General features: G+C 44.2%; 1 protein-coding gene across 2 annotated transcripts in view; it reads right to left on the bottom strand.

The window, feature by feature from the left end:
• The window catches only part of INAVA (innate immunity activator), a 46,050-nt gene extending 31,935 nt beyond the window's left edge, over positions 1 to 14,115 (bottom strand). The window contains exons 1-2 of one of the 2 annotated variants that reach the window (XM_084852904.1): positions 13,932 to 14,115; positions 560 to 671 (exon numbers count right to left, since the gene is read on the bottom strand). In XM_084852904.1, coding sequence (XP_084709030.1) covers positions 560 to 620 — 61 coding nt within the window. In that variant the 5' untranslated portion in view covers positions 621 to 671; positions 13,932 to 14,115. Of the gene's footprint in view, positions 1 to 559; positions 672 to 2,569; positions 2,747 to 13,931 lie in introns of those variants that run through there. The other variant, XM_084852903.1, reaches the window with a different exon arrangement.
• Positions 14,116 to 15,837: the final 1,722 nt, after the last annotated feature.

The following is a 15,837-nucleotide window of genomic DNA, read 5'->3' as shown; positions in this document are numbered from 1 at the left end:
CAGGGGTGGCCAAATGTTTTGGTCTACAACCCCCATGTTCCCTCACCATTGACTATGCTGGCTAGGGCTGATGGGAGTTGTAGGCCAAAACATCTGGAGAGTCACAAGTTGTCCACTCCGGGTTTAACAGAGAAGATCCCACCCTGCCACAGCACTCCCCAAAACCTGACACCACTATTGACATTGCTTGCTCCTGGCTATGTGAGCCTTACCCTGGAAACTTGGACAGCCTTGTGAACCTTTTGGGCTGCATCATAGTGCAGCTGAGAGGAAATGGTATTGAAACAAAGTGAATACTGGGCCAGCCATGACTAACAAGCCAGGGGGATCTTTTCACAGCTGTGCTTTATCTCAATGACCACAATTCTCAGGCAGCTGCAGCAACAGCCACGAGCCTAGTCTTCTGACCTCAGGCTAAGGCATCTCACAGGCCTGCAGCAGAAGGAAGACCCCAACAGAGCAGCCATTCTTGCTTAAACAAGTTGACACAGGAACAAATCCAAGAGACGATGCCGGCACTGCATTTCTACAGGCAGGAATTTCCCCATTAGTCACTTACCTGACTGCACTATGATCCCACTGTCTGTGTCACTGGTCTCGTCCTTATTTTTACTTTTCATGGCTATGCTCTGGATGCTGGAGGGACGTAGTATGATCACACCTGGAATCGTCTGGTAACACAAAGAAGGTAAAGAATGAGGTATAATTCACACATACACACAGGCTGGAAGGAGGAGCTCCACAGATTGCTACAGCCCAGGGGTGGGGAACCTCCTGGAGGTTCCCCAGATGGGCCATGCCCCCTTCTCCTGGCCACACCCCCTTTCCTCCAAGCACCAATCGTTTGTCGATTTCCCAGCTTTTGTGCAGTTTTCTCCCCATCCAAAGATTGAAATGTCTCCCCTAAATCTTGGTTACTGGCAATAAGAGCTTTAAACTACAATATGCCAGTCTTTTTTTGTATTTTTGGCCCTACCAGTCCCTGAGAGGTTCTCCTAAATTGAACTTGGGCCATGGGCTGAAAGAGCTTCCCCACCCCTGATGTAGCAGCTGCCAGGACAAATAGCTGCAACAGTCAGAGAGAGGCCTCTGACCACACAGAGGCGCTGTTAAGGGCTCCGCTATGAACTGGGCCTTCAGCAAATCCAAGCCCTGCATTTATACGAGGAGAGTGGTCCATGACAGAATGTGTCTAGGTGCCTCCCTTGCCCTACCCATAGTATATCTTCTCCATTCTGGGAATGCACGTTGGTGAGTGTAACTCACCTGCACACATCACTTTTGTAAAGGCTCTTCTTTCTTTTTCTTTTTTTTTTTTACCAAAAGTGCAGTATTTTGGAATTCCTTGATTTAGAAATACGGAACAAGCAGCTCTCTAAACTACCTGCTCAATTTCCCAACAAACATAGCTGCTAGTCAGTGGCCTACTGGTGGGCAGCTGAGAACAGACTGGGAAGATTTTCCTCTCCCTGCTTTGTAAAAAGAAAGCCTCAGTGTCCCCACCACCATCAGAAAGCTGTCTCACACAATTTTACCTATTTTTTATTTATAGTCCTTGCGCAAGTCTGTTCTTCTGGAAAACCTCTAACAGACTTTTTTAAAAGCAACAACAACAAAGCAAAACTACAAAGTGAAGGAGGCAGTTTCAGTACTTGATAGCGACAGTTCTGGATGCTGCACTTCAAAAAGGGACATCATAGAACTAGAAACGGTGCCTAGAAGCGCAACCAAAATCATCAAGGGGCTGGAGCAACTCCCCTGTGAAGAAAGGTTACAATGTCTGGGACTGTTTACTTTAGAAAAAAGATGAGTACAGGGAGACATGACAGAGGCTACCCAGTTATCCATGGTGTGTATTTTCCTAATACGAGAACCCATGAAACTGAATAATGGGAGATTCAGGACAGATAAGAGGAAGTACTTCTTCACACAGTGCATAGTTAAACTGTGGAATTTGCTACCACAAGATGTAGTGATGGCCACCAACTTGGACAGCTTTAAAAGGGGATTAGACACATGTATGGAGGGTAAGACTATCAATGACTGCTAGTCATGATGGCTATATATTCCTCCAGCATCAGAAGCAGTATGCTGGGGAACATGAGTGGGTGGGTACTATTGCATTCATATCCTGTTGGCTTCCCATAGCCATCTGCCTGGCTACTATGGGAACAGAATGCTGGACTAGATAGGTCTGATACAGCACAGCTCTTCGTATGTTTCTATATCTAAACCAGACCAGAAAGCAAATTTCTGGTTTGGCAAAAGTCGTGGGGAAGTAGATACAAGTCTATCCTTTGGCCTCAGGACTATATCTCACTACTGCCATATAAGCTTTAGAACAAATAATCATGCTGTATTGTCGTGGCTAACTGCAGTTTACCGGGGCTTCCAGAAGGCAACCTGATAGACAGTTCTTGGCTCCCTCACGTAGCTTTACACCTTGTCTCTCCAACCCTGTTAAAAATACCATATGCCCAGTTGGGTCACCTGCTACTCCTCTTTTTTTCCTGCTAGGCGAAGATCCTCCCTATAAACACTGGTAGAATGGGCCAAACAAACAACTCACCAGTCCTGGCAACGCTACAAAGAAGCTCACCCATGCAAGAATACTCCTCCACCCCAAGCTCTGGTGTCAGAAGAACTGACGGTTGTTCAAGATCCCGTTGCAGATGCCAAGGTGTGTCAGCCGGATGCAGAGGCATCATTAGGCAGGGACAATCCTTGCCACTTGCCCTGCAGCTGTGGGCTGCTCCAAACCTTCCTCCTGCAGCCCTGCTTGTGTTTGCCCAGCACTTCCCCGCCCCTGCCTGGGTGAGTCAATCCGAAAGTCATGCTGAGTTTCTGTCTGGGGCTTATCCTGGGACTACCAGTCTCCTGGGAAACAAAGGGCAAGGGGAGCTGGATGGACATGGTTCACAGCACTGGTGCTGAGCAGAGCTATGCGACATGGCCTACGGTGATGCCACTGAGATCTGCCAAAATGATTACGCACTCCAAACAGGCACAGGAAGTTTTGAGGGTGTGAGCGTGTCCCTCTGCTTGCTTTGGTAAGGCCATTCATAAAACTGAGGTAAACAACACAGCTGTGGTAGCAGTGTGTCCTTTCCCTGGAGCAATACAATTTCACAATTGTGCTGTTTATGCACATCAGGCTCTGTGGGGCAAAAGCCAGGGTCCCTGTGGATCAGGCACTGGCTTCCTGTTACCAGGGTTGCTTGCCAGAGTGGGGGAACTGCAGACAATTCCAACCAGGAGATTCACATCATGGAGATTCACCATAATCCTCTTAGTCAGGTGACACAGAGAACCAATCCACTGCAACCAGCAATTATAAAGACTCTCAGGCCTGCTGACTTGCTGAGTCTGGGCAACGTGTTGCTGGGAAAGGTAACTCTGTTCTCACCAGACTACTGGCCTGTCTGTTGTAGCCTGCCCACCTCCAAGTTAATTACCTGTCTGCCCTTTGGCTTGGGTGTCTGTGCAGTGATCTAGTAATTCCATGACACAAACTGGCAAGAAAATGTCCTTAGCATCTCTGCGACTCCATTCCTTTACTTTTGGGGTGTGAGCATTGGAACCTTGTCCCATAGGGAGGATATGCAAGTCTAAAAGGTACAAGGAGGGCTCTGGTGAGATGAGGGCCATATTACACATGATGTTTCCCTGGCAAGGGTCTATAGGTACCTCCAGACAAGACCCCTATCATACAATTGGCCGGTCTTATTCACACAATTTTATAGGAGGTCCAGACAATAATGTCTCTTCAACTTGGAACCCTCCCATGTTTTCCCACTGATTCTTCCATCCTTTTTCTTTCCACCAAAAAAACAAAACAAAACAAAACACCATTAAGGAGGGAAAGAGCTGCACAACATCTTTTGATTGTTAGCCAGAACCTTTCTGTCTGGGAGCATCCTACACGAGCACAGAAAATGCATGTGCAGCTTCATCGGTGAATATCAGGCAAGTGACTATTTTGCTCGGTGCACGCTTGTTGGGAACGTGCAACTATTGTACACCAAGCAAAATAGATTTGTGCATGGTCCTCACAAATGACAGTGTACATTGGCCTTCTCCAACCTTGCACCCACCAAATGTGTTGGACTATAACTCCCAGCATCCCTTGGCTGGGGATGCTGGAGTTGTAGACCAACATATCTGGCGGGTAGGAATGTATGAGAAATTTGTTTCAATTTGTTTTTGATCAGGATTTATCCAGTTTACACCTTCTGGACCAAACACAGATTCAGACTCAACCTGCAGTTGGTCTGTATGTTTTTAAGCATGCAATGTGATTCACAGACAAAAACAAAAATGCATTCAACAGCATGCATACATTTGAAAAATGAACATGAAACAATTCATACTTTTGAAAAATGCACAAATACACTGTAATCAATGGGAGAAGAATGCATACATTTCAAAGATGCATGCAATTGATGCGTACATTTGTAAAAAATATGCATGGAAATATGGACAGATTTACATGTGAAAAGGAAAAAACAAAGCTTGCAATCTGATACAGACTTGAGTCAGAACGAGCTTTGAGGTGGAATCTGGAGAACTTTGGTGAGCTCATGTTTTGGTAATTCGCACATCCCTACCAGATGGAGCCCAATTGGAGAAGGCTGCTGTGCATGCACCTTTACTTATACCAAGGCAGACCAAAAGGACTTTCATGAATGAAAGAGAACTCAGACTGGAGGGATGCCAAATATGTAACAGAACTAAACACCTAGTGAATCAATGCCAATGATTGTATGGACAGCTACTAATAACATTCATTAGTATTCATACAGTATCTTTCCTAAATGCTTTACATACCACTGTGATTTCAATACCGTGCTGACTGTACCAGCTCCTTGAGTCAAAGAAACCCTTAATACATTGTGACTTTTCAGTTCTCCCTGAGGTCCAACTCACACAACCAAGTTGGTGGGACAAGTGAACAGGCCAAGTAATCTCAGCTGATTTCTTGACCAGCATACAGCAACATAATTCATATTTACTATGCCACCCTGTCAAATGTGAGCAAAAGTGATAAAAGTGGGTTGAGTCAAAGACTGGGAGTACAAGGGAGAAGCAACATGACTGCTGCATCACAAACTGATCTCTTCCCAGGTCTACTCAGTCCAATTTTTACGGGCCCTGATATAGTTGTGTGAATTCCCATTAACAGAAAAGGCATACATACCCTTTTCATGAATATTACCAGTCTCATACCTTCTTGTTCCTAGGAATCTTATGTATGCCCTATGACTATTTCTTCTCTATTAAAAAAATTATTAACCCTTAAAAAAACCAGAGTGGATAATAGCTTGGTGATACCCTCACATGATTGCACTGAACATTTAAGGAATGTGTGAACAGTACAAAATGTGTGAACTGTATGGAATGTGTGAACAGTATGGTAGGATAGCCCTAGCTCCCAAATAGCTCCTGTCTTTGCTCTGGTGGCATTGGAGTATGTCCAGATTTTTAATCAAGTAATGTTAACAATGACATCAATGTCATTAGAACTTTTTAAAGGGTGTGGACTTCTGTCTTCTAGGTGTAGCTACAAGCAACGCCTGGTTAAAGCTAGATGAGCCTGCTGTTCCAATAACAGTCGGAGACAAGTTAGGGCATGAAGATTTATCACAACAGCTCGGATGGCTGCTTTCCCTCACTGCAAACCCTGTACTGTCCGTCTCAAGTCTATACGATATCCCCCTCCAAAATAATTAGATCACTTCAAACATGTGTTTAAGACTTGTTTAACATTTCAAAAACATTTTGTTCTTCTAGGTATCAACAGCCACGCTTCCAAGTTATATTCTGTACAAAAAAGGATCGTACTGATTATGGATTTTAAGGAGAAAATTCCATAATCCAAAGCCTCCAAGAGATTGCTCTTTAAAGGCCAGATATCATGAGAACTAGCAATTTAGGAGACTAAGACAAATATGCTGAATATGACAGCACACCTGGATTCGATCCCTATTTCCAGCTAAGCCTTTAGTTTGGGAGCTGACTGTTCATAGCAGTTTTGTTTCATTAAGGTAGCATTTCATGCTGAATATCAAAAACACTTTATTTCAAAGGCTTACACTACTACAACAAGGCTGATGCCATGATGTCAGAGTTTTGTCTTATCTAAGTTTGAAACTTTATCTCTATTCATGGTAGGCTCTTGAGCCCTGTGCTATCTAGCTTTTTTGAAAAATAGCATCTATATATCCATTTAAAAAATGGAATACTGTCTAAAGTGCACATCCACACAGACAGTTTTCAGGACCCAGATATGCTAAATCTGCATATCTGATCAATGCAAATCCAAAACAGCAGACTAGGGAAATTGTAGGGTCAGATCAGATGGAACAGCAGACAAGGAAAATACCCTCCATTTTCCAGGTATTGGTTACTCCACTTTCTATTCACTGATGAAACATCAAACCCGCAGTACTGGATGCTGGCGTGTGGACATGTGCCAGCACTTGTTTGCCAACCAGTCCCATTAAGTTTCAAAGAACCCTTAGCCAAGCTGTGCAGTTTATAGTATACAGTCAAAGTTTCATACATTCAAAGTGATGTCACATCATCACTAAACAATTCAGAAGTCAGACAATGTGGAGAAATGGAATTATGGAGAGGGAAAAATTCACACAAAATCTACAGGGGAAGGGGGTGACTGAAACAGTACAGTTAACCCTGACTGTGCCTCAGTTTCCCATTTGTTGCATGCCATTTATGATGCCAATTTATGTTTTAAGAATGGGTATAATCATGATTGTAAAATGAAGTTTGAGGAAGCTGTAGGTAGCCCAAACTGTAGATTGTTAAGAGATCAAGTAACACGGAGGAAAATCCAAGCCCTAAGCAGATATATGTTTACATTTTGGTGCTGGAGCTTGAGAAAGAAAGATTCTACTTCTCATTGCCTAAAAAACTTGATTTGTTCTAGGTCTCAGCCATAGATTTCGCAGTTGCCATCCACTGTGAGGTACATGGCATTTGCTGGATAACTAATCTGTGGGACTGTATTCTGCAGACATAAATGGATCACGTCACTACCTGAGTAGCTTTGGGCACTGGAGACAATGCTTGGAAAACGAGAAAACTGGAACCAATTCACCCTTTATGAAACTGATGTGTTTGCCTCTTGTTCCCCATGTATCTCTTGGTAAACAGTATAATAAAGTTTGAAGAGGAAACATACACCTAATGGACAAGCATCAGGAAGCCATCGCTGGCCACAGCTCTTCAGAATGTTGCCCACCACATGTTCACACATCTAGGTCTTCCTTTCAAAACTGACAACTCTTCACCAGTAGATATGCGATGTATGAGAGGTAAACGTGCATGCTGTGTAAAGTGTAAATCAGCCCTTGAGAGAAAATGCCAGTTGCAAGGGCATCAGAGGGTGAGGAACAATCCTGGTATGCTTTCAGGGGTGGGGACTGATAGGCCATGGTATTCCATCCCTCCAAGGCATGGATATCACACAGTCCAACATGTAACAAAACCCAGCAGTATTCCAGAGGGGCCTGGGTTCAAGACAAGTTCAGTTTTGCAGGGGTAAAGGCACTGAGCAACATCAAGGCAAACCTTAATTTTGATTATAAAGTTGACAAATGTCCAGAGCTTAGTAAATGCCCACACCGGGAAAGAGAATCCTCTTGATGGCCATCTGCTATAGAACCTGCTTGTACAGGCTACCAGGGACCACAAATATAGCCATACATTTAATCCTGCAGCCTGTAGTATGTTCTACCATAGGAGTAATACATTTTCAAAAAGCCACCAGCAGTATAGGAAGGCAGAATGTGCCTCTTTCAAAATGGCACCAGGCTGGATCTTGTGCTGGGACTCAGCATCACTGTAATACAGGGAGGAGAGGTGTTTTTACAAATAACCACCACTCCTTAGGGTGACCACTTATGAATCGTCAAAAAGGAGGAAATGCATCACCAAAAAAGAGGTTAAAAGAGGACAGCAATTTGAATAACATTTGCATATGTTTTTCTTGTATAAATGCACATTTAGAAATAATTATTATAATTTAAATAGAAATACAGTATATCTCATCATAGTGTGGAAGATTGTGACCAGGTGACCTGTGTGCTTGTCTGTTGAATCTGCTCTCCAGGTGCTAACTCTTGATGGGTAACAGTTCTTATGGTTCTTTATCTTTAGACCAGAATTGAACAGGACAGCCCTTCAAACAGAGGACGCCTTCAAACAGAGGACTGTCCTCTGTAAAAGAGGACATGTGGCCTCCCTTTCCCTATAGAAAGTTTCAACAATTAGCTAGGAAGCCCAACCAAAATTTGAGGACCCCTGCAAGCTACTATAGGAAGCCATGTGCCTTTGACTGAACCATTTTGGGAAATCTGTACTTTTCCTTCCTCAGGCAGCTACAACTAGAGATGGAGGCATCAGATCATCCAGAAACCAAATCCCCTTACACACAGAGACATGGCTGCAACCTTTGCTGACCTCTGAGGGGGGAGGGGGGACAAACAGTGCAAACTGACATGTCTCCTACAGAGTAGGTGCAACATCTGACCAAGCAAGAATGTCACAGCACCTGAATGTGTCCCTGTACAGCAGTTTATGGCCAAGAAAAAAACGGTTGCTGCTATCCCTTATGTAGGTTGTGCTATAATTTTCTAAATACAGTTAGAGAGTTAACAAACACTGCAAGTAAAGAGGCTTCTAAGAGAAACATTAATTCAAGTCCTTTTTTCCTTCCCTATTCATGTATCTGAAAGCAAAGACTGATATTACCACCCAAGCAGTAAACACCAAAACCAGAGAGATCCAGGATGCTTTCAGATGCGGCTTTTATTGTGCAATTGCCCTGTCTCAAACACAGAATCCATGCAGTTCTTAGGGAAGTGGTTCACAGTTTGATTGTAGAAATTTGCAGAGATGCTAAAGTAGCTATTCAAGTACAATTCCAACAATCAAACAGCCCTCCATGCACTCCTTTATGCACTTCCCACGTAGCCTATTCCATGCTTACTGGCCTCCCCAAAGCTGCACAAACAGCTCTAATGCATGTGAAAGAGTACGGGGGGGGGGGGCAACATGCAGGCCAAGGTTCTTTAGGCAACCTATAGACTCTTTTTAGGACCCTGAGATTTCCCAGCTTTCTTTAAAAAAAAAAAAAAGTGTTTCTAGCACTCATGGTTGTAGAGAAGCATTTGAATATGTGATGGCAAAAATTTCCAGTTTGGACCTCAGCGCCAAACAAGTCTATCACCCTTGGTCTAGAATCACACCCCCTGTTTTTGCTAACAAACAAGTTTGCTGCAGGCAACCAATCAGAAGATAACCCTTTCTCCAAGAGAACAACTAGTTTCCCTGGGCACAGAGCCCAGTTTTTATTGAACTTCTGATCATGTACAAAATATGTCAGATAGCAAGCTGGGAAGCATATGTTGATACCAGCTTGGTAAAGGAGCAAGACTGGAATAGGAAGTTTTATAATTGCTGAGTTGGTGAGGTTTCCTATCAGGTGATCTGTTTACTCTCTGGGTGCCTACTCCTTCAGTTCTACTCCAGCTTTCAGGAATTACTGCTGGCAGTCTCTACGCCAGTTCCCACAAAATCTGGAAGGTTTGTGCTGCATCCTGAGCCTGTTGCATCCTTAAATAAGCCTCAACTGTGTCCCCAAGCTCCTGTAGAGAAGCTGCATTCAATGCCACAAATGTGGGCTTTTGAGTTTATGATAACCTTTCCCAACCTGGTGCCCCCCAGCTATGTAGAAGTTGCAGTCCCAAACATCTGGAGGGCACCAGGTTAGGGAAGGCTGGTTTTTAATGAACAAAAGCAACACGATGTTTCAAAACTGGATATTAAACCATGAGCCATGATGCAATAAGTCACATGACTCTTCTTCAAAGAAGGGAAATCTCAGGGTAGAAGTACTTGAGTGAAACTAAGAGTATATCTAGGCATTACATATAAATGCATCTATTAGAGGCCCAACACTTTTTTTTAAAATTAATATAAAGCACCTCAGAGGAGGCAATTCTGAGCAGAGGAAGGAGGAGTGCTTAATCTTTTTCCCAGCCTGCCATTTCCCTCAAGGCCCAACATTGCTGTAATCAAAGCCACTTGGGAGGGGTTGATTTGGAGCAGGGAAATGGTGGGCCAGTAAAAAGCAAAGCATCCCTTTGCCAGCTGCTTCTCCACTCCAAACTGACCCCTCCTGAAAAGGATTTCCAAAAAGAAAAAGGACAACAGGCCAGCATGAGAGTTCTAACATGCATATTTGTGCATAACGCATAGTTAACCTCTAAGGGGGGGGGGTCCACTCACATGTACCCATAGTGGCACGGGTATCATTTCCTTGTGGACTGATCCCATGCAGATGCATTATGGGTAAGAATTGCAGGACGAAGTGAGTGAGGCTAATTGCATGAGATTTTCCCACCCAATTGTTGGCCTGTACGCAACTGACTCAACACTTGCAACAATTTCAACCAATAAGTGGCTAATGGTTGTGTGAGCGGGCCACCATATCCCTTATATTTCTGCACTTTCCCCACTTGAACACAAGGGATATGAGCCATGCGTACTCAGAGGCAGCAAACTCATCATCAAGTATTGGAACCAAATGTTTGAAGTGTAGGCGCTATCCCAGCTGCAATTCTGAAATATCAGCCTCTTCTTTGCATTTCTATCCCAGCTACTCAGCTTGACAAATCCAAGTCCTGCTCCAGGGTGTGTCTGCAACCAGTACAGCTCTTGACACACACTCAGGGGCTTTCCAGATGCAACAGCAGCCTCCAAAAAATTTTAAGAGAAAAAAGTGCTATTAAATTGGACTGAATGCTAATATTCTGTCCTACAGTGCTCAAATTGCAGGGACCCCTGACAACCTCTATGCCGTGCCTTGGGATAGCGCCATTAGTTGCCATTTTCAAAGGTTACAAGGAGGCCCTGATTTAGCTAAAATTCAGGGGGTGGGGCATATGAATTTTATTCCCCCATGCCCACGATTCAAGCACTGCCACTGCCCTTCGTGGAAGGGAAAGACTGTGCTTCTGCAAAGCAGCTTATTCACTGCTTTCAGCACACACAAACTCCAGGGCTAAAGAAAAGACGTGTACAGCCTAAAACTAAACAAGAAGGCTGATGGTGGAAGGTTTAACAATCTGGTGGGGCAGCAATACATGAGCTCTCCTGTGCTGGAATAATACAACAGAGGGCTCATTGGACTCTAGAGAAGAAACACAGTAACAAAACTATATATACAGTGTGTGTGTGTGTGTGTGTAATAAAATAGTTAATAATATAATTGTGCAAGCATGTGAGGGGAAATTGTGTTGACTTCACCAACACTAGCCAATAGAGGATGGAGATGTAACCGCTAACAGTCCACATGGAACTTCAAACAGATGGGGTAGCTGTGAGGGCAAGTTCATTACGATGAGTTATTGCGATTAGCGTGCTCAGAAAATACAATATCCCTGAAACAGAAGGCTGATTTCAGGAAAGACATGTAAATCATTCTCCCCCACCCCACAATGACTCTTGAGTAGCAACTGCATGTTTACTGTGCAATAATAAAATGATCATCTGGAAAGGTCCTCTGGCCACCCAATCCCAGACTGTGAGTCAAAGCCCCACTCCTGCCCCCACCAAAGTCAGAGGAGTTTAAACAACCCCTCCTGTGCAGTTTTAAAAGTAACTTATGCTGAGTGAACTCTTTCTCATTGGACTTCTAGGCAGAAATAGGCCTGCCAACTGGTTGAATTATTTTATTTAATTAAGTGTGGAGCTTTAATTGACTAATTGAACAATTATGAGATTAAGATCTCAATACTATGTTGCAATTATCTCCACCTTTCTCCAGGAGCCTCCCTGATCTCCTACAACCTGGGAAGCTTGCTTGTCTCTTCTTCCTCCAGTGAAGGAAGGATTATCCATATGACACCTCCCACAACATTATACCCTCCAATTGTACCTACTTCACAGAATTCTCTCTATATTCTACATAGCTGCCAATGTATGGCCAATATATATTTAACACATGAAAAAATATTTTTATTTGGCCTGCATAACAGTAGGCTCTTCAGCTGTGGCTTAACCAGGACAACACAATCCCAGCAGTTTGCTTCTGCAGTGGGGAATTAAAGTAGTGAAACCAGCACCCCAAATTCCTGGGAAACAGGAACTTTTGCTCCAACAAATACTGACTGTTGCACTCCCTTTGGTGTAGGGAAAGAAGGACAAATGGCCATACTTAATGTCATGGGTCCCACCTGGATGGTGCCTTGGACAGCAACAAGAGCTGCCATGAGTCCCTCCCTGTGCCATTTTGAACTCCTTTGTACCTCAGCAGCAATGCTACATTGATCCCCCCCCCCTTTGGAGGCTGTGTGCCTATCTTTCTATACTGCCCAACAGCACTCTTATAATTAAAATCAAACACTATTTCCAACCACAGCAAGGCCATATATGCCCTGCCCTATTTCATAATGTGGAGACAGCCAGCAGATATCACTGTAGATGCCCAAGGGCTAGTAAAACGCTGGAAGCAATAGCACCTAGTGGGCAGTACACTGAGAAATAAGAGGCCACAGCTGCAGATCAATGGCCAAGGAGGAGGGAGACTTAATGCCTTTACTGGCAAGTGTCACAAATTAGCAGAAGGGGCATGGGGGCTGCTAAGTCAGCACAATGCAGGTGCACAATCGCTGACTGGTGAGCAACAGCCAACGTGGACCACTGATATCATGGTCCATGGCCATGCCTCAGGATGCTAGCTAGTCAGCAGCCAGGCACCTGAACAGCGCTGACCTAGCAGCCCCTATACCTCTGCTGCCATGTCCCACTGGTAAGGGCATCAAGTTCCCCTGCCCCTCAGTTACCACTAAGCAGTGACCAGCACACATAAGAACATAAGAGGAGCCATGCTGGATCAGACCAAGGGTCCATCTAGTCCAGCATTCTGTTCAGCTGCCCACAGGAAACCCACAAACAGGACATGAGTGCAACAGCATCCTCCTGCCCATGTTCCCCAGCAACTGGTGTACATAGGCATATTGCCACAGGTACTGTGGTTAGCATATAGCCATCAGGACTAGAAGCCATTGATAGCCTTCTCCTCCAGGAAACATGCCACTTCTCCAGCTGCTGTTGGCTGGACAAAAGCATCAAGAAAGGCGCTTTTTGTCAATAAGTTACAGGTCCCCACACTACTGCACCCATATAGTTCTAACAAAGAACATAGAATGCTCCTTCCTCTCTATTCCATAATGCAAGAAACTCATAATAAGCATGGAGAGTATTTTTTCGTTTTCCTCTATTTCTTTCTCTGCCCTGCTGCCTCCATTCACTGGGCTGCCCTCCCACCTTATGGTCTTCAGCCCAGGAAGGCTCCATCTGCATTGTCCTCCAGAAACAGGGATGGATTGAAAGAACAAGAGAGGCGCTTCCGGGTCCCGGCAGAGCCTAAGAGCTGCTTCTCATGTTATGGATTTCCTGTACAAAAGTAACTTCTTTGTAGGAAATCACAAAAAAGCTGCATGTAGATTACATCTGACAATCCCACACACACGAAAGCCACAGCTGACCAGAGCAAAAACCATGCACATGTAACACATGGCAATCAATATTAAGCTTCTATGTTATAGTTGTGATGTCCATCTAAGGAATCTGTAATGTGTGAAATGACCCATATAGAGTAAGAGAAGTGCTGATGATTTAGTCAAAGCTCTGATTTTTATCTGCAATCAAATATGAATTGACTCCTCACAGCAATTAGCACATTCCATCCTATTTCTAATTATATCTTGAACATCAGGAAGCTGGAAACCCACATATTAACAAAATTAAAGATGACATTTTAGAATAGATTTGGTGATATTAGTCTTCAATAGACAACAGTTCTCCCTCCCTTTGGGGATGAAAAAGCAGCCAGACTCTCTTACCTGTTGGATTGAGTCCTTGATTTAGAGTCCTTGGTATTGAGAGAAAAATCAGGGACAGAAAGCTGTGCCAGATTTGTTTCAGTGCTCTAATATCCAAGTGGCTGCTGCTGGGTTTTTTTGTGTAGCTCACACTTCCGACCCTTCGGCTGCTTCCCTCTTCCAGGCACTGTCTTGCTCTGGCTGTGCCAAAGAAACTGTGTTACTTGTTTTGACTTGAGTCAGAGGGGAGGGGCAGGTGAGCAATACCTTCTCAGCCCCAGTAGAATCAAGAACAGCCAAATCCTTCAGGCATAGAAGGACAAGCCGACACATGGCACCAAAGGGGAGGGACTATAGAAAAAGCCTCTTGCAAAAGACAACCAGGAATCCCCCCCCCCCCAATAACTGATCCTTGGTAAAGAGAGAAAGCAACAATATTTTTACTGTAGCCAGATCAGCTCCAACATACACGTTGTGTACAAACAACTACATTGTATTCTCTGCATTGGTAACATATTACAAGACAAACATACTTTGAGCCCACCCTCTGATTATTAGTGAGACTTCATTCACACTTGGACATTTCTATAATTTTGAAAGCTAATTGCAGTTTTAGAATCCTGTTTTGTACTCAGATACTGAAGGCAAAACTACATGCTACACTCAGTTGAGGCTGGTGGCTCTGACGTCATGGGATGGTGAATTCACCCTGGGTTTCAGTCAGAACCAGACAGAACTCTAAAGGAACTATCCAAGGTGCACCTTGGACAGCTCCTTTAGAGTTCTGACTTGTTCTGCTTGAAACTTGCAGTGGATACCCCACCCCACTGACATCAGAGCCACCAGCCTCCACTGGCTACACTCAAACACATGTATCAAAACCCTGACATCCAATACTATTAAGGAAAAACAGCTTTGGGAGGAGGAGATCTGCAGAAAAGAAGCAGTGAAGGGGGTGCTTAACATGGCCCCGTTGTACCACTTTTCATCGCAACTCCTGCCCTTCCAGTCATTTTTCTCCACATGGGGCCCCAGACTATCACAAACATGGAAAGCAGCTGAGGAAAGGAATTGCAGTGGTGAGTAAGCAAAGGTGGGTGGGTAGCAAAAGGGTCAGATATCCCATTGTCCCACTGCTTCTCAGCTTCACGTCACCTTCTCCCAAAGCTGTATAGCAGGCAGCAGCTGTCAGGAAATGCATGGAAACTGCATCTGCAAGTAATGCATAGTTCAACCTTGATATTCAACTACAAATTGCAAGATTACATCACTTTTGAACAGTGCATGCATGCTTCAGTCACCACTTTTCTGAAAAAGAGTAATGGGAGTGGTGGCCTGGTCCCTTTTCAGTTGCCGCCTCTGTGTATTTTGCTAAGAAAAGCAGCCCTTCAAAGGGGGCAACCCTAGCGGACAATATCAAAAGATTAGGAATTCTCAAAACCTTGTCGCAGTGACCTTTCCTCCTCAAGTCAAGGAAGTTCAAGCCTCCTCTTGCATATTAATAATATGACTAGATAGTCAGCAATTTAAAAAGTCTACAATCCCTCTTTTAAGAAACCTACATAATGGAAAAGTCCCAGATCAGGGATGGTCCAGAAACCTAAAACAGTGCACCGAGGTCAGGCAGAGAATGACAAGAAAAATAATTCAAAAGCAGGATTGCTGTTTCCTGAATTCACATTATTTGGTATTGCAGATATAAGGGTGTGGAGGCCAAGCCAAACATCATCATAGTCAGCTTTAATCCGGGTCCCGCAATAAACACGGTGTTGGTGGGGCAGTGTTGATCTGAGTGCCTAGTGTTGTCTGAGCTCTATGGCCTTGCTCATCATGATGACTCAGAGCAATATTGTCTGTGCCTATAGAATGGGGAAGACCATATCCCGGAAAAAGCAGCAATGTGGAAGCCCTGCTGTGGATGCCAGAT

Source organism: Heloderma suspectum, chromosome 4, assembly GCF_057233095.1.
Source record: "Heloderma suspectum isolate Gila_16-S chromosome 4, 16-S_ref, whole genome shotgun sequence".
NCBI lineage: Eukaryota > Metazoa > Chordata > Lepidosauria > Squamata > Helodermatidae > Heloderma > Heloderma suspectum.
The sequence above is the reverse complement of the archived record's forward strand: the minus strand, read 5'-3'. Positions and strand labels throughout refer to the sequence as shown.